Below are 24,645 nucleotides of genomic sequence, written 5' to 3'. Positions count from 1 at the left end.
ACCCGACACAGATCAAACGCAACTTATAAACACATTCGTAATCTAGTCAATCCGTATCACTTAAAGAGTTGGGAGTAGATAGAGTACTATTGTACTGGCCTGTCAGTCAGTCAGTCAGTCGGTCACTTTTTTCTGTCTGTTATGTCTGTCTGTTTGTCATAAACACATGCTTATGATACAGTCGGAGTCCTACAATGGATTCTGCTTTTGGTAAAAAAATTCATATGATAATTGAAATGTTTTTGTCGATTTTATTTTGATTCTTAGATGACAGTTAGGTTCATCACAATTTCAACTCCCTCAAATATCGTTATGCTAAAATTAACACACGTATACTTACAAATCAGCTAAAGCATTCTCCGACGACACCATTCCGTCAAGTAAATTGCAACCAACACCCAAGACCGCCCAACACCTACTGGGAACATCTCCTGAAAATTTATTTTTGTTAAAATGCAAATCTAACGAGAAGCACACCTGGCCCCAGGTGGAATGAATAAATTAAGAATGGAAATAGGATATGTCCTTTAATTATTAACTGGTCTAAACTTCTATACAATCCAATATGTTACTTCCTGAACACCAAGGAGTTGTTTTGCAAACATGAGAGAGAGAGTGCGTGCGTGCGTGCGTGCGTGCGTGCGTGCGTGCGTGTGTGTGTGTGAACAAGCGGTATCTACATTGATATCGCTGTAATGAAATTGCATCACATTGCTTTGCAGACCATTGTGACCTCATTGGTTACCATGACGTCACAATCAAATGACATTACTAATGGCTCTGCTACTGAAGCTGTTAGCAGTACTTTTCACTTAAGACACTGCTTATTACTGTCTACAAACTGTAAAAAATGGAAGAATGATGCTGGATAAGCCTCGGAGTTTTTCCTCTTTTATCAACCCGTGTCAATATATCTGATAGCAAAAGACACTCGGGTGAGCATATATATATTTGTTTTTGAATATATATATACATATTCAACAACAAAGGTTCCTGTGACACATGACACCAATATTTTAGTGGGGGGGTTTCAAACAAGTAAAGTTTGGTTTTCAATATTGTAGTACATGTATGGAATCAAGTCACAAAAACGCATATGCTAGGGTAAAGCATGCATTCCATGCAAAATTTGACTTTAATGCATACCCCCATGCATTTCACTACTCAAGAATGGGTATAAAAACATGTGCGTTATTCACGCAATTATTCAACATTACGAAATGCTACGCCTGTCCGAGTGAGTGAGTGAGTGAGTGAGTGAGTTAAGATTTAACGTCAAATCGGCAGTATTTCAGCCATATCGTGACGAACGCTTGTCCGAAAATGAGCGTCTGTGAGGCATTGGTATGCTTGAAGTAGGATCGAGTCAACGTGATGTTGCAAGACAATTTAACTTCCACAGAAACACCATTTGGTGTTTATGGCAACGTTGGCAACAGACGAATGCAGTCAGAGACCATCCTCGGAGTGGCAGGCCACGCGTAACCAATAATCGACAAGACAACTGGATTCGAACAACACACCAACGAAATCGATTGCAGCCAGCAACAGTGACTGCAAGAAGCATCCCTGGCCTTCGACGAATATCCTCACAAACCATACGTCTTCGCCTCATATGTGCAGGGATTGTCGCCAGAAGACCCGCCAGGCGTCCCATTTTGACAGGGGAACACCGTCAAGCACGTCTACAGTGGTGCAGACAGCGTCTACGCTGAACGGCCGTGCAGTGGGGACAAGTTCAATTCACACCAAAAAAAAATAAAATAAGAAAAATAAAAAAAATAAAAAGTTCAATTCACTGACGAATCTCGTTTTCACCTCAGCCACAGCGATGGACGGATTCGTGTGTACCGACGTCGAGGTGAACGTTACGTCAATCATTGTGTCATGGAAGAAGATCGGTTCGGGGGCAGCAGCGTTATGGTATGGGGTGGGATTACAGCAAGACAGAGGACCCGTTTGATAGTGGTAGAGGGAAATCTGAATGGACAGCGCTACCGCGACGAGATCATCGGCCCTGTTGTTCTACCGTTTTTGCGTCGTAATGGCCCAGGCATTACATTTCAACATGACAACGCCCAGCCTCATATTCCTCAACTTGTTCAGGATTTTCTTCAACAAAACCACGTGAATGTCACCCCCTGGCCGGCTCGTTCCCCTGATCTCTCACCAATCGAGCACATGTGGGATGAGATGGATCGGCGCCTTCGACGTCAACCAGGTCAACCACGTGTTCCACAGACACTCCAGGAACTTCGAAACCTGCTCCAGCAGATATGGACAGATATCCCACAGGACTTTGTGCGACACCTGGTCCATTCCATGAGAGGAAGATGTGTTGCTTGCATCGCAACCAGAGGTGCACACGCACGCTATTGATTGTAAATTGACATTTTTGCATGTTCATGTTTTTTTATGCAATTGCGCATTTTCTGAAGTCAGTATGGCAAAATAAATCATTTTATCTGTTGCAAACCGAAATTGTTTCAGATTTGGTTAAAAGCATAACTTTGCATTAACAGGAACTTATGTTGTTCAATATATATATATATATATATATATATATATATATATATATATATATATATATATATATATATATATATATATACTTAAATCTACAATAAAACAATTTTAATTGTTGTGTGGTTGTTGCATGTCTAATGATAAAGTAAGCTCTCATGCTCTCGCTATGTTTTTCTGTGGGTTGGCATTTATATTTTGAATAGTTTTAGAATACACATTTTCAAAACAAATAAAAACTATTAGTTGTGTTAAACCTCATATGAGGTGATAAAGCCATTTAATCACCTGTTTAAACAAGACGCACCATATTGTGATTTGATCCGTCTGATTGGCCATTGGGTATTTTTCAAAGGCATGAAGGAATTGTTAGGACATGAATATGTAAGAATTGAATTTAGAAAGCATTTTTAATACACACCTTAGAAAAAACTACACCCCGCTTTCTACGCTCGTTAAATCGTACCAGTATCAATCTTTGACGAAACACATTTGATTTTGTTTCACATATGCCATCCTCTTATTGAAATACGAAACCAAAATCGATTATACAACGTGTCGGTATTGTTCCATGGAAATATTTATTTGACTACCCCTTTAACTGCCTCTGCTGCTTCCCGAGTTCATCCCTTGTGACTCAGTACTTGCGATCATCTGGCGGAAAATACAACCTTGTTCCAAGGTTTCAGCATGTGTCTAGGGTATCATACACTTTTATTACAGTAAAATGAGATGAATGGGTGAATGTGAAGTGTAGATAGCTCAAAATGATACATGGAAGTCCTTGATATATAGAAATAAAGAAGAGTTTATCTGCATTGTTTCCAGGTCTGTAAATGTTTTTAAGAAGCATAACATTCGTCAATACATCTTCAAATATGGTACGCAGTGACAGTCCCCAAACGTATTGGCATGTTCATCTTGGTTTTTTTCTTGTTTTGTTTTCATGATATCGACGCTAGCGTGACCATTATCCACGGTTTAAGCTTTCATTTGACGACCTCACAGAAGGACAAAGTACAAAAGGCGAAGTCAGGCCGTTTCTTGACAACAACATATAAACAGAACCTTGAGTGGTCCATCGATTTAAGGTGATGCTAACAGAAGACGGAAAATTAAGCTATGAACTCTCTTGGGCCGAATGAAATTAGTGGAACTTGTCCTTTGTTCCATGGGTCAGTAGAATTCGGATGAGTAATTTATTCACACGCTGTTGATTAGTTATTGATTAAGTCCGTATACATCTCTTGAACAATCTCTTTGCCATTTTGTCGCTTGGGACAACGTATGCACCCTGAAAGGAATTACTATTTAACCATGATAATAATGCCATTGTTTCTTTTTATCAATGTATATTTTTATCTGTCATCTATGAAGAGCTTTACGTGGGATGTCTTCAATTTGGGATTTAAACTTCCCACACTACACCGAGTTTATACAATGCTTAGTCGGATGTGAATCAGAAACGTGATCGATGTGAAGATGTTAACCGAACTCTTATATACAAACATGTGGAGTGAGTAAGTATGGTTTTACGCTGCTATTAACAATATTCAAGGAATATCACGGCAGGGGACACCAGAAATTGGCTTCACACAGTGTACCCATGTCTGGAATCGAACCCGGGTTTTTGGCGTAACGAGCGAACGCTTTAACAGCAAGGCTACCCGACCGCCCCTACAGACATGCAGACTCTCCCGTTGTATCATTACGTTCGATTTTAACACTAGTTTGTATGATCCATGCTTGATCACTAAGAGGCAGGCTGATATTGGTGTAATACAATATGTACTATCACATTCACCATATGTGATTAGAATACCAACCGAAATATATAATTATTTATACATTAGGAAATGGCGAGTATTATCAAGGTCCCATCGGGGCGGGGGGGGGGGGGAGGGGATCGAATTATAAGTCAGCAACCCAAAAGGAATATAGTTACCATCTCCTGCAGCTTGTTTCAAAGATTCATGTTCATATATTAGAAAGTGACGACTTCTGAAAATGTCTCTTTTCGACACGTGTCACCTGACCTTGGTTATACATTTGTGTGTTCAAACAAACACTTATATCTTATGTACAATATGTGAGTGCCGGTGCTACCAGTAGAGCAGGACATGCATACCCTTTTTGCAAACGGAAACTACGGACTCGCTCTGCGTCACGTCAGAATATTATTACGGGAAGCTTGATTTAACGGAAACTGACCTGAATGCGAATTGGTTGTTTGAATACGTTGGTTGAAATAAAACCCTGATCAGCCTGATGGAATGACTGGATACGCGTATTTTGGGCCAGTCATATTTGCTTCTGTAACATAAAGAATCAACACATTATTCTACATTTCATAATTGTGTGACGAGGTCCAGACTGAAGGATCGCTCCTTTTTTTGGCCGTAACCAAATAATCAATTGAGTCTTTATTATGGATAAGACATGTTCTTAAAGTGAAATCACCGCACCTTACCATGCTTGACTGATCACTCATTTTAGTTTAAATGTTAATCCGTAACACTTAATGGCCTTGGCTGCTGCCTGTGATGAAAGACCACCCGAGCGAAGGTTTTCTACTCCGACGTACGCGCTTGACGTATATACAGCTTATGCTGCATTTCCTCTGGGAGAAAATACCCGAACTTGGTTTATGCAGAGGGGAGTAAGAACGATGTTTCTACCATATACAAGCTAAATATAAACTCTGAGAAAAATATTCAATATAAACTTAATGTAAACACAAATGTTACTGACACAGATTATATGTGTAATAACCCTAAGTCTGTCCAAAAAACCCACACACACTGGGGTAAATGTCTCAAGTCAAACAACTGTAAACACTAATGTTGTCCACTAGTACTTGATAACGTGAACTCTTCAAATGTACTGATTACCTATGCTCCTACTGCATGTAATCTTGACAATTGTTCTGATGTAAATGTAATAGTTACTTCAACAGAAAACACAAAGCATGCTCACAATCTATCTGCTATTCTGAATACCACAGATCACACACAACTTACAAACAAGAAGCCTTTAAGATAAATGTAGCAAGCAAATCAAATGCATGGTGTTCACAATGTGTATGATACAATGGACTCTGTAAATATTTTGAATAACCATGTTTCCTAAGATAAGGAAACCAATTTAACTGATGTAAATATTTTCACCCAAACATACGCAAACACAGATGTACCTAATACGAAAGATGTCACAGATGTCCTGAACTATCATGCCTGTACCCCAGTTATTTTAAACACAGTCCATGAAGCAAAGATTTCATGTAAATTATTGAAAAACAAATCTGTTCTTAATAATATAAAATGCTGTAAATCATGGTTCGGAATTTGCTAGTAATTGTGATAATGATGCCAATGTTGTTGCACATGATTTTGTCGCTGTTGAAGATGGTGAAGATGGCGATGATGATGATGATAATGATGACGACGATGATGGTGATGGTGATGGTGATGGTGATGATGATGACTGTACTGACCAAAATAATAGTCTTAATTTCTTAAGTTTAAATGCATGTGGCCTCAGACATCGCCTAGTATATAAGAAATTTATTGACCTAACAGGTAAAAGAGACATATTTGGATTTCAAGAAACGAAAACAAACAGTTTGGATGAGTTAAATATATCGGGATATACTCTTTTTCTTCAGAATAGGTTGGGTACTGTAAGGCGATCGAGTGGTATAGGTGTAGCATATAAAAGTAAATATAGAGATTATATATCCGTAACTGAAGAAAAATGCGATTACATTCTTTGGACTAAAGTATGTAAAACACTATTTAGTTTTGATCGGGATCTGTGCTTGGGGACTGTTTATATCCAACCCGAATGATCAAAGTATATTACAAGCGATACGTTTTATGAAATTGAGCAATCAATAATTACTATTATGTCAAAAAGTTAGCACGTCATTTTAATTGGGAATTTTAATGCCCGGACAAATAATCTATGCGAGTACGAAATTCTTGTTGTATAATCGTTATCCATTCGTCGATGCATATTTTGAAACTATTAAAAACAAAACTTTATTGTGTGTGCATAGATTTTACAAAAGCATTTGATACTGTCTGAGAGAGTAGGACTGGTCTAAAATGCAAAACAGTGGAATTGAGGGCCGATTCCTAACTTTAATTAAAAATATGTACAGTAATATTAAATCAATGGTACAATCAAATAATGCAGAATCGGAGTATTTCCCTTCTCAATCAGGTGTTAGACAGGGCGAAAATCTATCACCACTATTGTTTTGAATATTTGTAAATGATCTTGAACCGTATCTTACAAAACAAGGATGCCAAGGGATCTCATTCGATTGTATATAAAGATATGACATCACAGTGTGGTTACATATTTTAGTATTACTCTATGCAGACGATACAGTCATATTTAGCGATACCCAATCTGAATTACAAAAATCATTAGATTCCTGCAATCAATATTGCTTAAAATGGAAGCTAATTAAATGTAAATATCTCAAAAACAAAAATAATAATCTTTGGAGGGGGTCCAGCCAAATCAACCAAATTAATATTTCATTTTGGGTGAAAGATACAGGAGATTGTTGATAATTATACATATTTTGGTATAAATTTTCACATAAATAGACAATTTGTGTTTTGTATGAAATCACTAAGAGCAAACGCGACAAAAGCAATGTACTGCCTAATAAAAAGAGCGTGAAATGTTAACCTACCATTAGATTGTTTATTGAAGGCGTTTGATGTGATGGTAGTGCCAATCTTTCTGCTCCGAAATATGGGGGTTGAAAATTTAGAAATCATAGAGAAAATGCGATTGAATTTCTTAAAATAGTAACTGGTCTGAGGAATTCAACACCCAATTTTATGGCGAACGTGGCAGGGAACCGCTGAAAATAGAAAGTATTTAAACGGATGATTTCCTTCGGGCATAAATTAACGAATTATAACGGACCCACAAAGTTATCTAATATTTATAAAATTATTTGATAAAGACTAAGATGCAACTGCAAAATCGTTTAAGTGAATAGCCACAGTTAAAAAAATACTAAATGATTTCGGACTGTCAGAAGTATTCATAAACCCGTCTGTCTATTTGCTCTACTTTATGGCTGATTTCAAAGGTCGAGAGAACTCTTAAAGGCGAATTTATTCAACAGTGGCGTGAATGTATCTTATCAAGTTCAAAAGGTTTATACTATCCACATTTAAAAGAATTACCAAAATTCGAAAATGTTCTACTACTTCCCAAAACTATCTACTTGCCAATTTTACAATGTCGCACATCCAATCATCATTTGCCCATTGAAACCGGCCGATGGAGAGGGTTATTGAGAGAAGACCGTGTCTGCACACTATGCAATTCATCTGCTGTTGGAGACGGATTTCACTATCTTTTTAGGTGTGAAGCACTTCTCCAACAACAACTTCTTTACATCCCAAATAATTGTTATATCTGGCCAAATATGTGTAAATTGCGTAAAACGTTATCACCTAAAAATATATCCACTTTGAAACATCTGTCCAGATTCATTGTACATTTGAACACATTATCATGTTAAAGTGCCTAATTTTTTTAATTCTTTATTTTTGTACTGAGGCGTGTTACCATCGTGATCTGCATTGTATATTATATGTGTTATATATATATATATAATCTCTTGTACCACCGTTGGTGTTTTTTCAGAGAAATAAACTGAACAAACTTGGTTCCTACGCCCGCGACAGTGCAAGATCAAAGGCCGGAGTCGCTCTCCACCAGTGAAGACAGCCTGTTAACCTATTCGGACGGGCGTCGTGGCGACATATACGTATACCCTGTAGATTTAATACTCTCTATCTTTCGAACGGGTCAATTGTATATTAGTACTTACTTGTTTACTATCATTGTTGCTAACCTGTTTATTTTAGCCTGTTACACGTATAGTTTGCTGTGTGAGTTCGACTTGTTTCGACTTGAGTAACTGTTTACTCAAAGCATTAAGGATTAAGTTAGGTTTATTGCTTAGTGTTAAACTTCAGTTGGTTTATCTTTGTCATAAGATCCGGGGTAGAATAGGTCTTAAGCAACCCGTGCTGGTCGTAAGAGGCGACTTTTCTTGTCGGAGAGGTGACTAACGAGATCGAGTGGTCAGGCTCGCTGATTAGGTTTATGTATGTCATCGTATCCCAGTTGCGTGGATCGATGCTCATGATATCAATCACTGGATTGTCTGGTCTAGACTCGATAATTTACAGACCGACGTCATATAGCTGGAATTCTGGTGAGTGCGATGTTAAACAACAAACAAACAAACAAAACAAAATCAATGCGCCTTGATGCAATCGGTCTGTCTTTATATCTTGTTTAACCTTTTACCTGTGTGTAGCTGTGCGTACGCTATTAAATATTTTACGAGATGGAGTTTTGTTCTCTGAGTTAGACGCGTCTATAACTTAGGTGAGGTCGATACTTCAGCGCGTTGTCAACTCTACTGCGTTCTTCAATTGCCTGAAGAATCTGCGTAGCGAGGTCCGACGTGATCCGGTACACCAGTTTGAGGTTAGTATAATAGTTAGAACTTTCCATTCAATATCCTGAATACCTTATAAACCCTCCAGGTAGGACGGAGATATAGCTGTGATCGTTAATATAATGCATCTGGTTGTTTACGGCGTATAGAGTTATTTTTTTACAATAAGTTAATGTTCACGGCTATTTTTGCAAATGCAAAAAGTCTTGGATACAGTTATAACAATCAATCCAAGTTTAATGTAAGCAACTTCAGCATTTCTGCTGTAGCATGTAACAGTTATGTGTACCACAGACCTAAATATCCATAAATGGCTTGCAAAAACAGTTAAATGTGTTACAGAGGTACTGTTCAAAATGGAGTGTTGAAGTAAATCTGAATAAAACAAATGCAGTAGCTTTTAGAAAAGGTGGTAATGTTGCAAAACATGAAAAGTGGTTTCTTGGTTCGTCTGCCTTGAGTGTTGTCACTTACTATAAATATTTGGGTCCTATGTTCTCCTCTAGATTGTCATGGTCTATGGCGTGTAAGCAATTAGCTGTTCAGGCGTCGAAAGCCATTATGCCTCTTTATAATATATTCAGGAAAAATAGTTGTGTGTCATTTTTAACAGCATGTACTATTTTTTAAGGTAAAATTATGCCTATAAAATTGTATGGTTCTGAAATATGGGTTGCTTAGTATTAGGCTGCAATTGAAAAAAGTTCGCACTTCATATTTCAAACGTTTTCTAGGTGTTGGTAAGTTTGGCCCAAACAAGACAACCCTTGGAGAAACAGGCCGTAGTAATATCTTTGTAGCCAACCAATTAAGGGTAATTAAGTATTGGATTAAATTACTTAGAATGATGCCTGATAGATACCCATATCAGTGTTACAAAATGTTAAAGGTACTTGATGATAATGGTAAAAATAATTGGGTTTCAGATGTGAGAAATCTATTATTTGTTGGTGGCTTTTCATATGTATGGATTTCCCAAAATGTGGGAGATTTTTATATTCATTTAAGCAAAGAGTAAAAGATATATTTTGTCAACAAAATATTTCTGAATCACTTTATCTTAGCTATTACAGCAAAGTAAAATCATTGATACAAACTGAAAAATATTTAACTTGTGTAAATGATAAAACTTTAATCAGAGCTTATTGTAAACTTAGAATTTCATTGCACAATTTTAAGGTATGTCGCAGGTTCAAAGACGGTAATATTGTGAACTCTTTTTGTAAAAACTGTTCATCCGGAGAATTAGAGGATGAATACCATGTCTTACATATATGTGAAACGTATTCCCATTTTACGTATAAATTTCTCCCTATAATAAGGAATGTGTAACTTGATTTAACATCTAATCATGTACATCACGTGACAAATGTTAATATCCAATCTGCATTGTACTATGGGCCTTGATGCCTAAATTACTGAATAAACTGTCTGTCTGAAAAACGAATAAAACTGACTATTTGGACTAAACTCTATATATTTTCATAAAGATTAATTTCTTTCAAGAATGCTAATCATCTTATGGTTGTGAACTTGAGTAAACAGTGCTTTCATAGTAGAAACATTAAAATATTTATGACGGATTAAAGCTGTATCCACACTGTCTGAAACAATGTGTTTCATGGTATCTTGACATTGGCAAAGGAATGCTCATGGGATCATCTTCTCCCTTTAAGAAGAAAGCGTGCGTAAATTGTGAATGCCCTATTCTATGGTTTCATGAACGTTAAAAAATACCCACGGTCACTTTGTCCATTTGTAAAGTAAGAGATCACCCATAGGAGGTATTCCCATTTGGTGTTTGGCCGTTCTGGTTGTTTACTTGATGGCAATAATACAGAACGCGACGGTAGGATAATGCTAGTGGATTTGTAAGATTTCCAGTTTTAGTACGTGTACCTATATATGGAATACTAAAAGGGACATTGTTGCGTTGTCGCATTCTCTGAAAAAATACCTCTATTCCCCCACCAAAAATCCTCTTATTAACTTTTTTTTAATAAATAGTGAAAAAGTTGGGTGTAGGGAAATGTCTAGTATTAATATCAAGAGAACTATTTTTTCGCAACGAGTTACGGTACCTTTCTAAATACCCTTATGGGCCTTCTATTATAAGAATTATATCTTTTTGTTGACCTTTCAAGTTTTATATGCTACTAACTTTTAAATTATCTAATTTTACCTTTTAAAAAGGTGTTGAAATATATTAGTATGTCAAACGTATTTAAATCTATCTTCACACGCACCGCTTGTTGCATTAACATGCATATATTATCATGTACGCACGCATGCATACATAAATACACACACATAATTTACATACATACATCCATGTAATGGTACATACAGCCATACTTTCCATGCACACATACAGCCATGTAATCATACATACATACTGAATAGGTAGAAAGCGTGTGTATTGATATGTTGTCTTAATCACTGACATGTATCAAATCTTTATATGAGATTGTGATAAGTGTCACACCTGACTTATTTGTCTGAATGGCACGTCTGAAAACAAGGGGTGAACCGTTACACAGTAGTTCGGGGTAACGGGTGCTATAGCATCGAAGTACCGGCGTGCTACATGTATATTCAGTACATATATGTTACGATGGTGTGTCATTCCTTACTCTGTACGATGTATATCATACGTATATATGTTACAGGAAACACGTATAATCAGTGATTAAGTCTAATAACTGGAAATTTCAGTGATTATGTCTAATAACTGATTCACTCGGTGGTTATGTCTAATTACTGAAATCTTCAGTAACTAGACATAATCACTGAAATGAACCAAGGGATTTTATATTTGTTTACTGAAAGCATATCCCTGCCTTTTTATAATAACTTGTGAGAAGGCTTCATAATCCTGTCGTAAGCCAATCTCCTGTAAACAAACAGAATCATGTGTTGTAACAACATTTGAGAAGGCCTCGCTAGTTGTCCATAGAAATCAAAACACAACATGCTTCTCTTAACAAGCAGAAGCATGTACTATAATAACTTGTGAGATGGCTTCATAATCCTGTTCTTAGCCAATCAGGCAAACACATATAAATGGTTCACCTTGACCAGATACCTCTATACAACACTATAATCTACCAAATCAAAATTACATAAACCATCAAACACCCGCCATACCCAGCTCCCTTAGTTCTCCTCCCCAATCCCATCGGCATCTATTCCAAATCTCAAAATTCCCAAATTCTATATAAGCAACCCCTAAAGCCCCCTCTTGGGTTACACACACCACTTTCGCCCCTTTCGGAAACACATTGAATGGCCTGGCCGGGCCCGTGTGCGAAATACACATCAGTCGGAAAGCGCGCGTTAAATCTCCAAAGTAAGTAAGTAAGTAAGTAAGTAAGTAAGTAAGTAAGTAAGTAAGTAAGTAAGTAAGTAAGTAAGTAAGTAAGTAAGTAAGTAAGTAAGTAAGTAAGTAAGTAAGTAAGTAAGTAAGTAAGTAAGTAAGTAAGTAAGTAAGTAAGTAAGTAAGTAAGTAAGTAAGTAAGTAAGTAAGTAAGTAAGTAAGTAAGTAAGTAAGTAAGTAAGTAAGTAAGTAAGTAAGTAAGTAAGTAAGTAAGTAAGTAAGTAAGTAAGTAAGTAAGTAAGTAAGTAAGTAAGTAAGTAAGTAAGTAAGTAAAGAGATACCTTGGAGTCATGGGGCCTCACGATACCTTCAGAGATGCACTGTACAAGATGTATGAGGAAAACAGGCGTGTCCTCATCCCGAAGGAGCTTTACTTGGAATCTATTAACAACTTGCTAGAAGCCTCCAGTACCACTAAGAAGACACCACACCACTACTACCTCCTGAAGAAGTATGAAGTACTGAAGTGTGGTGACGTTGACAAGTTGATCAAACGACGCCATTTATCAGAGGAAGATCCACTGTATTTCGTGACCATCGAAGATACGTACGACACTATCAAGCGCACTCACCTGGCAACTGGTCATGGCGGAAGAGATAAGATGATTCATGAAATAAATAAGAAGTATGCCAACATCTCCATTGATTCAATCTCCGTCTTCAAATCCATGTGTACGGAGTGCCAGCGGAAGAGGAAGCGATCAACCAACAAGGGGACCGTTGTCAAGCCCATTCTTTCCAAGGACTTTAATTCAAGGGCTCAAGTGGACCTCATCGACATGCAGTCAATGAGTCAAGGCCAGTATAAGTGGATCATGGTTTACCAAGATCATCTTACCAAGTTTGTTGTGTTGCGTCCCCTAACGTCTAAACGTGCTTCTGAAGTCGCCTATCAACTTTCGGACATATTTCTCCTACTTGGCGCTCCTTGTGTGCTCCAAAGTGAAAATGGATCTGAATTTACAGCACAGGTTGTAACTGAATTGAAACTTATGTGGCCCTCATTGGTGATCGTGCACGGAAAGCCTTGACGTCCCCAAAGCCAAGGTTCTGTATAGAGGGCGAACTGTGACATTAAAGACATTCTAGTTGCTTGGCTTGGAGACAATGACACCAGCGATTGGACTGTAGGACTTAAGTTCGTCCAGTTTCAGAAGAATTCAAGTCTCCACAGTGGTATCAAAACCTCACCATTTGCAGCTCTCCTTGGATCTGATGCTCGGACTGGCCTTGCATCTTCAACCTTCCCACACGAAGTTCTTCAGCAACTGCAGTCAGAAGATGGTCTACTTTTGGCCATTGAATCTCCTGTTTCCAATGCTGACAAGTCATTAGAAGAGCCCACTCCATCATCCAGTGACGCGTCAGAAGTATCTACTCAAACATCGCCCGCCTCCCAGGAAGATCAAGTAGCAGCACAACTTAACAGCATCATGCAGAACAGAAAAAGAGCCAGAGAAGCACAAGAAGAACAAGCCCAGCGCATGGTGAAACGCAGCAAACGTGTTTTTGGGCCTGTAAGTGTTGGAGACAATGTAACTGTTCCTATCCCCCATGTCGACAGAGGAAGAGGTGATCCACGTAACATAATTGGTGTAGTTATTGAGTGTAGTTACAATGACATGTTCACAATTGCAGTCAAGGGTGGTGTTCTAAATGGGAAATATTCCCGTAACCAGTTTGATGTATGTGTCACCAAACTGTAAAATGCTGACGATTTCACTACCGATCGAACACTGTCTTTGCGTCAAGCGGTTCAACTTGACTCAGTCGGTCAAGGCTTTGTAAGGTGTAATTGTGTTGGAACTAAACGGTGTCAGACCAAACGCTACAAATGTTTTAAGGCCAAGATGCAATGTAATTCTAGATGTCATTCAAATTTACAGTCATTAGACTTAATCACTGATTATACTTGTTTCCTGTAACATATACACTTAAAAGTAGACACATGTCAACATGTAATAATGACAGAGAAATAAATAAATGAAGGTCGGGTTAGTATTATTTCATTGGTTTATTAAAAGTTTTTGTTTTTTTAAATTTCATGATGAAAGAAATGATGGTGCAGAAACAAGACCAGCAATTAACACCATAACCGTGATGCAATCACGTTACTCGATACAATCTACAAAGAACAATATAGCCTGCAACCTCGGGGTATCGCGGTACTTGTCATGTACACTAAACGGAACTAAATGCACTCACTAACCTTTATGCTTATTCGTGTTCTCTGTATCAGATATCATTCATGTTATCAAACAATGCATATTTTACTGATAAAAGTTCTTTATTTACATTAGTAGCTCCGAGTAAAAGCCGGGCCTCGCGCTCTGTTTGACAAGGGAGAGAACTCCATCGTATCGCGGTACAGAGAAAAGTTGTGTATGGAGGTCCGAATGGGACAAAAAGAGGACATAATTCTACCAACCACTTGGTATGATCATGCCAGACCTCAGTGATTTGTCCAGACAAGTGCAAAGACAGCACAAGTAAAATTCTAAATGTGTTATCAGCAATAGGTATTCAATGCATATTTACCGAAAAGTAAGAGAAAAATATTTTTATAAGTCAACATCAAAATATCAGAAATGATATTTTAAGATTGTTTAAAAATAATATTGGATGACAATAATTTGTCACAAAATGGAAAAATGTTAAATGTCAACAATAAATATACAAAAAGCACTCCTAGTATGCCCAAAGTATGTATTTATCTTTTGGTTACTAGTGAAGAACGTATTACTAAGTTTGGCATTATGGCCCTTATGATCTCTCTGAGACCTGCATCACTTCGGGCTTTCCTCCCACATTAAGCTGACACGCCGCGATATAACTGGAAGACTATTAAAAGTGGCGCTAAACCCAACTCACTCACTCACTCACTCACTCACTCACTCTTCCCTGTATTTTATCAGTTTACCTCCGGGCGATGAATGTGGAATACAAGCTTTAGGATTACATATGTATCTTGTTATCATTTTAATGCGATTTGAATATTGTTATTTACTATCGTACTTACTTTATGTTTTACACGAGACGTTTTATATTTTACATTACATTTACATTTATTGCCTGTAAGCTCAACACAATTGACAAATACTCTGAAACATATGACCAGTAAACTATTAATGTACGTTGAAAAAATATGACTGTATTGTAAATGCCAAAATGATGTGTCAAAGTAGAAGATATATTGACAGTAGCGCTGGGAATTTCTTCAACGAGCCCGTGAAAACAACACTGCTTTAGCTCAATGTTTAACTCTCCTGGCGGCCATTATGCAACGGCCATCGATCTTATACACAACCCAGCGCTTACGTCTACTGGTCTCTACCAGTGGTACGGTAATTAGTAGAAGTTCTCTCAAGTGTATAAATGCTGCCATTTCCCAGTGTCACGGCTATGGAGCTGAGTCAAAGGTATACTCCAATTAGTTATACGGCCCATTTGTCACACACATTAAAACAACATAGGTCATCGGTGAAGGCACTGACTGATCTACCCTATTTAAGTATTTCAGAATGGAGTGATCCAAGAAGAAGTAGAAAAGTAATCTTGTACATTGTGTACTTTATGTACTTATGTAAAGATATATACACTAAACTAACGGTTATAACGAACTCTAAGGGACCATTAATTTTAATGATATATTCATTATAACCGTAGTTCGTTATACGGATATGTACAACATATACACTCTTCATAAAAAGAAACGCACAGGTACATTTTTAGCAAATATATTGTACCTAATAAAGTCGATATATTTAATTTAATTATCACAGATACAAATATGAAATTTTGGAGCTCGATAGTCACATGTTGTCGTTGTACAAAGGCCTTGAAAACTGTTCATTGTCATGTCACATAAGGTCACAAAGTAACGCTGAAACCAGTATCTCGTGTGACCGCCCCGGGCAGCAATCACGACTCTGCATTTCCTTGGCACTGACTGGATAAGTGTACGAATTCTGTCCTGTAGAATTCTGCGCCATTCTGCTTGTAACACGTTAGCCAGTTGTCGGGGTGTCTGCGGCGTGTTCTGACATTGACGTACACGTCGATCGAGTTCATCCCAGAGGTGTTCGATTGGGTTGAGATCTGGAGATCTCGACAACCAGGGCAAGGCGTTGATGATTGCATTATGAAGGTAGTCTACCGTGACACGAGCTGTGTGCGGTGGAGCGTTGTCCTGTTGAAACAGCTCCCTCTGGTGGTCAATGATTGGAAGGAGGTGAGGTTGAAGAATTTGATTCATGTAGTGATTTGCTGAAAAATTTCCCTGAACGACAACCACAAGTCAGATCTCTTGGTGTAGGATATGCATTTTCGAACTTGAAAAATGTCCGTTTTATCGGTCAGATCACATTTGACTTGTTCTGAGTGGTAATCCTATGTACTCCAGTTAGGACTAGTCCATTACACAGAAGGTGTTGTCTTACTGTGGTGCTGTGTAACAACTGGGAATATAGATGTGTGTGACAAATGGGACTAATGCGAGACAAACCATCATCATAAAGTAATTAGGGTCCAATAAAAACAATGCACCGCGAAACCTCAATCATGATCACTGAAAGTCGTACTACAGACGTTTAATGTCAAAAACATTTGAATAGCAATAACAATCACAAGGACCATGTATTCTCTCAACACCATAGCAAAATATCATGTAGAAGCCACAGTACTCATATTTTCCAACAATATCACATCTAAAAATGGAACATCAGCAAGTACATATAATAAAATGGTTATTGACATTTTTCGTCAGGATATAAAAAATTTTCACGTGTTGTTACCACCTCCAAGTTCAGCTTGACATGGGTCCTCCTTTCGTCAAAAGTTTGTTCCCCCTGTAATGAGTGTGTCATGCGTTGCACACGAGTGAGGAACGAGGTGAACACCCGTGTTCAACGCTTTGCACACGAGTGACCAGCGGGGTGCACACGGGTTGCGTAACGCGTTGCCCATGGGTGTAAGGGGAATGAACTTCTTGGCAGTCGTGTACTTGCAGAGCGTAGCCTATTCTAGCGAATGGCAACGGGACTAGTTGCTGTCTAACTTAGGGGTAGGGGTATGCCGTTTTACTGTTATCCCGTTTCTTTAGATAAAATTTACCTTCGATGGACTCTGAAGCTCTGTAGAACGCACTGGATCTGGTTTCGATCTGTATCAGAGGTTCCAAGGGTTCTCTGAAAAAATAGTTTAATTACGTATATACATATGTACTGTGTAAATATTATGAAACGAAATTATTATTGGTTGGGTAAGACATTTTTTGAGCTTAAGGATTAAAACTAATAGATAAGTTTACATGGAAGTACCTTTTTCGTATATTGTCTAGTAAGTGGATCTGCGCCCACTATCGTAGCCCCCGTCCAAAGTCCTGTACCATGGTCTAATGCTTGAGCCTCTGTACCCTTCTTTAGACAGTCAGCCATAGTCGAGAGTGACAGTCAGAGAAATAAAGCAATTTCATATGGATGCTTACGCTTGCCACTTCATACTCAATTCTCTAGGTGTTGTGGTATACTATTGTATAGACAAACAATTTAGACAACAAAAGTGTGAAAACGTACACTTGATTACATGGGTTGTGAAAATATACAAGTACTTTACCCAGTCATTACTTATTCTCTTGTGTACTGGATATGTAATAAGTGGTGAAATATAGTGGTAAATATAAGATAGCTACGCCATAAATCGCAAAGAATAAAAGAACGAAGCGTGGTTTATTTAATAAGCATTGTTGTATCATGACGTCATCCCTGGAGATTCGAACATGTGTTCGCAGCTTGATGATGCCTTTTTCGAGGGAAGTGTCTAGTGAGGTGTTCATCATAGATGCAGCTTGGCATCGCAGATGAACGCAATGGCCGAACGATCGCATCGCAAGGCGGGAGAGATATGACAATCGGTATTTGAAGAAAAGGTACATAGAATAGACGTAAACATTATGAGAATATCCGGGAAATACGTAACTCACCTGTTCATAAAATGGATTTGTCCGACACTGCTGAGTTCGGATTGTGTTCAGGGAGTAATCATTATTTAAATACGGGTAAATATTTTTGAAGCTTGCACATTCTATTAACATCGTTTAAGAGGCTGTACAAAATAATAAAACCTCATATAACCTGCATCTAAAGCAATTCCTGTTTTATGTCAACTATTCTATGTAAGAGCCTGAACTGAAAGTCTAGTAAAGTTACATATTTAGTACAGTCCTCGCTGGTTATAATGCCACCTTTTCAAACAAGTTCAGAGATACTGCCATATGTTGTGAAACAGAATATAAGTTGAATATAAGTGTTGAATATAACTATATATGCTGTATCTTGGCACCCTATGTGGATGCATTCATTTTGTTACTCAACACATATCACCTTGTGAATTGATGAAATATATATTTTGAATATGTGTGTGCTTTCCAAGCAATTGTAATGATACAAACATTTTATGTAAACAAGTCCAGAAAGAAAATGTTCAGTAAATAAACAAACGTATTCGAGGTTTGAAGAGACAATAAGCCTTTCTCAATTGTAATGCGAAATTTGCTGTGGTGAGTATTGCGAAAACTATTGTATGTAACATGTGATGTATGTTTTCATCATATGTTTCTAAAACTCCCAAGGGACGCAACTCTGCACAGCGAATTGCGGCGCCTCATTGTATTACATGTGTCCCATTAGTTTGGAAGAAAATGATTTTCATGTGGAAATGCCTTTATCTATAATATATTAAAAACGCTTACATTTTAAGTTATCGAATTTGGTTACCTGATATAAGAAAGCAAAATAGTCTACTTTGTGCAAATACAGATGTGTGGAAGAACGACAGTGGTGATAATGACGAGTATTTGATGCAGCATGTAGAGAATGAAGAATATGATTATGTAAGCGTTTTAGTGATCACTACAACACATGTTATCAGCTGTAGACACTATTCAATTTTGCAGCATAAAATGGAGGCAGTGATGGGAGCAGGTAGTATCCTAGATGGGATATTCCTTCTATTGGTTCTTTCACAACATCATGCTAATTCTACAAAAATATGTTCGAAGTCCAGTAACTTTCCGCTTCTTCAACAAAACAACAAACTACCCAACCACGAAATTACTTCAATGACGACAGAGGGACCAGTAAAATGCGCATACAATTGTATGTCCAGTAAAATGTGTCACTCTTTCAACTTTGACACCAACACTGGCAACTGTCAGCTGAACCATGCCACGTTATCACCTGGAGGTCTTAACGCCAGCTACTTGGTGACAACACCTGGGTTTGTCTTCTCGGACATCTCACTGTGGCCAAAGGTAATATAAAAAATCACATTTAATGGCTTACAAGGGTAAACGAAGAATTAATTTTATCCAAAGCGAACCGAAGTGTAATATATTGGTAATAGAGATATACTATTGGCATAAATCACATAAGTGAAAAGTCTTTGTATTTTCACAGGGGATCTGCAACCGAACAGTATTGATTATGTTAAACCCCAAAAACGTAAAGGTTTTTTTGTAAACATTGCAGACAATTGCAGGAGCGTGCGCCAATCACAACTGTTCAGTTAACGGTTTCTGTGAACCCTTGGGGAAGGACGAATATACATGTGGGAGACTTGGTAAGTTTTAGAGAAATACTATTTTTTGCGTTGTGGCCTTGATATGATTATGGGCATACTAATAATACATTTATACTCACATAAATTGCAAAAGGTCATTTGAGTATGCAACGATGTACTTGCTAAAACCACAATATTATGAAAAGGTTGATTAGGGAATGCGTTTGAATGCCCATTTGTGTGCAGCACATCCAAGGCAGAACGAGTGACATTTTATTTTCTTGATTGAAATTTTCGTTTATGTGTAATTTCATCAGATTTGCCTTGGATAATATATTATCGAAGGAATGTAAGGTATTATTTACAACTGACACAAACATGGTTCTTGTCATACACATTTGAGGATATTTTGCCACTTTTAAATTGAATGCACGCATCTAAATTTGAAATACACTAGTTTCCTTTATTTCTAGTTCAGGTGGGTACATTATGGAACGATATCAGATCACTGATATAACTAAAGCTTAAGTTAAACCGACATCTTGGCCAAAGTCCCAGAGCAGCGTCCATTGCAACACAGTCACTAACCATATTTAGAAGGTGGAGGAGTGGTACCGCCTATATACAAATACAAACGTTCTTTCAACTTCAGTGACGACACCATCATCATGTGCAGAAGTCAAGGAATGTGACCCCTCCAGCACAGATGGAGAGTACTGGCTGCGTCTGCTGAACTTTGACCTGTACAGAACCCGGATATACTGCTACAACATGAACACAGACACCCCCGTGGAGTACCTGACACTGCCCACTCCTAACTATGGAATATATCCGAATGTGTCAAACAACGGTTGTTATCAAGAAACATCGCTAGTCCTCAACTGTAAAGGAAGCGGTGGTGAAGCCTTTTACCACAAAATAAGAGTGCATATTGAGGTAAATGGTCAATTGATAGAGCATTTATCGAATCCCATATACCTTATTTCACACTCCCCTTATTCTGTATAGTTGACATATTATGCTGAACGCCGCACTAAATAATATAAACCAGTGATTGATATTATGAAGAACGTACTTCATCGTCGGGGTACAATCATTAAGTCTCCTCGCAGGACAAGCCTCGGGTTACTGATGAACTTTTCAAAAAAGCCCGAATCCGCACGTGTCAACGTCCATGTGACAACTTTCGGCCATTGTCAGCCATTGACACATACTGGTGTATATCTGTTAACAGTCAAGAATGGACGTATGCCAATCTGCAGATTAGTCAGGTTCGTGAAATGTATGATTGTATAGCAGTCTGCATCTATGACATGTCTGTAACCAATATGATGGTATGACAATCTGCACATGTGATTGGTCTGTAACAAGCATAATGATATAAAAACCTTCAGATTGACATGTCTGTAACTAGTATTATGTCTAGATCTATTGTTGCGGACGTCAATACCTGTGAAATAGGTGTTCTTTTTGCGGTTGTCACTTCCATTTTGCTCCGATTGTTTCATTAATTTTGTCTCATTCATGTTTGTGACAGAGATATGAATAAGAATACCCCCAGAGCCCTCACATGTTAATCCAATTAAATGGGGTGTTGTATATGCCTGTTCACATTTACAACAAGAGTTGCATGCCATAGTCCACAACTGAATATGTTCCATAATCATCTAAGGATAACTATGTGTTTTCACAGAACATGAAAGTTCAACGTAATGACAGGACATTTGCCGACTTCTCTAATCAGGACTTAAACTACGCCGAAGCCACGGACTGTTTCACTATACATGACTATGGTGTCCTGAGATCATGTGGAACTAGGGGCGAGTTTACAGTGAACCTGACAAACACTGGATGGATCGTAGGACCAGACGTAAGGAATAGAATTGAAAGGAACATTGAACAAAAGGAAAAAAAAACATTAACACATGTATCTCAAAACTGTTGTTCGGACTTGCAAAAACTTGTGATAACAGATTCACCAGATATATATGGACATGGCTACTGAAATATGAAACATTATGTTTGTTATCGCGTATAGTAAGCGTTTGAGTGCGTTTGGGTTTCACACTTCTTTGAACAGTATGTCAGTTACATTATGGACTGACCAAAAGAAACTATTCTCAGCGATTACAGGTGCCTGAGAAGGCTCCTGTTTCTTATTCCTGTATAGAGATGGTAATAAAATCAGTCATAAATCTCATCACGTATGTCATGTGCATATGTTCCGAGTAGTTTACATCTATTGATAATCTTATCAATGTTGAGTGTTTGCCATTTCAGCAAGAATGGAGAGCAGGAGGATGGCGTGCCATAATAGAATCGATAGAAAGAGATGACACAGGGGCTGTTGTTCATCTAAAATGTGGTGGCTTCCCCGGGTATTGCTATCCCGATGGCGGCTTGATGCTCAAGCCTTTCTACAGAACGGGTAAGTCCTTATGAGTTATGAAGAAAAAATTGACATAGGGTTGAGATATTCATTATAAAATAGTAGCCGCAACAGCACATATTTGAGGAATTATTTTTATCATTGTGTGTTTATGAGTCGATTGAAATTAACCTTTTGGCTAATAAATTCGAAGCATACGTCTTAGCAGCGCGAAGTTCATTTTATTTGACTTCTTTCACAAAAAAAAACTTTCATTTAGCCTTTGCGGTCTAATTGAGCAAAAACATGCGATTGTCTTACAAGAAATATCGGACTTATCAGATTTAAGTGACAAATAATCCATAACCCGCCGTAGCTCATAAAATAATACAGTTTACCTAGAAACACCACACTAGTCCATTATTAATAGCGAAAAAACTGTATAATTGTGCCCAGCTTAGAAAAGATAACCAGTTATGTTCCACATAGCTCATAATGTTTACCTATCTTTTTTCAGCTATCCCGGATTCCTCAGCTAGGGAGGTGACATGCCCTTCATGATGTCGCCCCCTCACAAGTTATACTTGAACCTCAGTTATCAAAAGAGTTTAACATACGGCTGCTCTTTTCATTCCTGCCATGCATAATCTTTACCTTTAAATGATCAATTATCAAACTGAATTAATGATTTGATTCGAAATGCTGTCATTGTTATTTTGATATCACAAGCGAGTGGTTTTTGGCGGCTTTTAGCAATATTGCAGCTTTACAATGGTGAGGGGGCCCAAATGGGCCTGACCCTGAAAACCTATTAAGGGCTCTGTAACCTGTATTTTCTGAGTCACGTGCGAACTCTCTATACATCTACTCACTGCCACACTCACCGAAAATGAGATAGGGCTATTTGACATCTACAAATAGCCACAAAATGTGATCTACTGTTCAAAAAACGCAGTCACAACCACACATTGGATGAAGAAACACGTGAAAGACAAGTCACATTTTCATTACATCGTCCACATTTCACTGGGAGTATAACCCTAACTGTCTCCAAACATCTCCACTAATAGATGTCACCAATTAAGGTCTCACTTTCAATTCCGTTGCATTGATACAGTGTACAGTTAACCGTCAACTCTGACATTCAATAGCTTACAAACGTTATTTTAAGTTCCAATTCAAATCAATGATTAAGTCAATTTTTGGAAAGCAGACACGTGGGAAAATTCTAGTCAGATTGGTCTGACCATTGACTCAGTTGCTGCCTAACGATTCTGGTCGGTCTTTTATAAGAAAATAAAGAAACCAAATTTGGTGTAAATTCCTCAATACGTCCTCGGAGCCTAAATCATGAAACAGGACTGAAGATTCGCCATCTTATGTGTACAACGTTGTACAAGTTCTAGAATAAAGGTCTTCAAAAAAAAGTTAATTATTCTTCAGAGTTTTCAATTCATTATGCTTCTATAGACTTTTACGGTAGGAGGGAACAATATAAAGTGCAATACGTTGCAATGCGGGTAACATACTTTCCTCGTAATGATTATTAACTTCTTCGGTGTAAGGCTTTAACATAAGGGACCATCCGGGGAACAACTTCCCGCATAGCCACCGCATTTGATGAGATCTCGGGTCATCACGGGTTACTGATTCAATTGCTTCATATCCCGAGACTTTCCATTCATCTGAAAAATATAGACGATAACCATCAAACGTATATACCCATTGATATTTAAGGCAAATGTATGTTTGCGAAAGTATTGTCAAAGAAAACAATGCAAACATGGCATGTTCACAAAAAACAGAATCCCCTTATTCTCGCTCAAATGTTTTGTTGCAGTTGAGGATTAAGTTATGACCATGCGTAAATATTAATACCACGAAATAACAAAAATCACATGCTACATTTTTTACTCAACTACATATAGATATACACACACATATATACACACACATATACTCACACACATAGACACATATATACACACACATATATACATACATATATACACACATAAACATTAATGAAATATTGTTTGCTGCGTCTGAAAAACAACATTTTAACCTACGTAATTACCTCCTCTCAGTTTGTTTTTTAAATCTGATAACTATTTTATGTTATGTTAAACATCAACTATATTTTCGATTTCAGACACTTGTTAGGATAACAAGAAGACTGAAAGAAAAACTGTTTTAGAATTCCCCAAAAATTCTAACATACCTACATGCATTTCTAGTGTCATACCGTTAGCTTCGTTTTGGTGACATGCAAGCCTACTACAACCTCATATCAGCTTTAAAGTATTTTATTTCTGT

At 37.7% G+C, this 24,645-nt stretch overlaps 1 protein-coding gene across 1 annotated transcript; it reads left to right on the top strand.

Annotated features, from left to right (window-relative positions):
* The first annotated feature begins 8,976 nt into the window (after nt 1-8,976).
* Nucleotides 8,977-22,890, top strand: LOC139473418 (A disintegrin and metalloproteinase with thrombospondin motifs 9-like). Its single transcript, XM_071255988.1, has 7 exons — nt 8,977-9,057; nt 19,357-19,713; nt 19,931-20,021; nt 20,614-20,897; nt 21,655-21,831; nt 22,242-22,389; nt 22,847-22,890. Exons 2-7 carry the CDS (start codon nt 19,363-19,365, stop codon nt 22,888-22,890), a joined length of 1,095 nt encoding a protein of 364 aa, XP_071112089.1. The 5' UTR covers nt 8,977-9,057; nt 19,357-19,362.
* Nucleotides 22,891-24,645: the final 1,755 nt, after the last annotated feature.

This window comes from Haliotis cracherodii, unplaced genomic scaffold (genome assembly GCF_022045235.1).
Source record: "Haliotis cracherodii isolate W230 unplaced genomic scaffold, xgHalCrac1.p SCAF_29, whole genome shotgun sequence".
Taxonomy (NCBI): domain Eukaryota; kingdom Metazoa; phylum Mollusca; class Gastropoda; order Lepetellida; family Haliotidae; genus Haliotis; species Haliotis cracherodii.
This window is presented reverse-complemented; position numbering and strand designations above follow the sequence as displayed.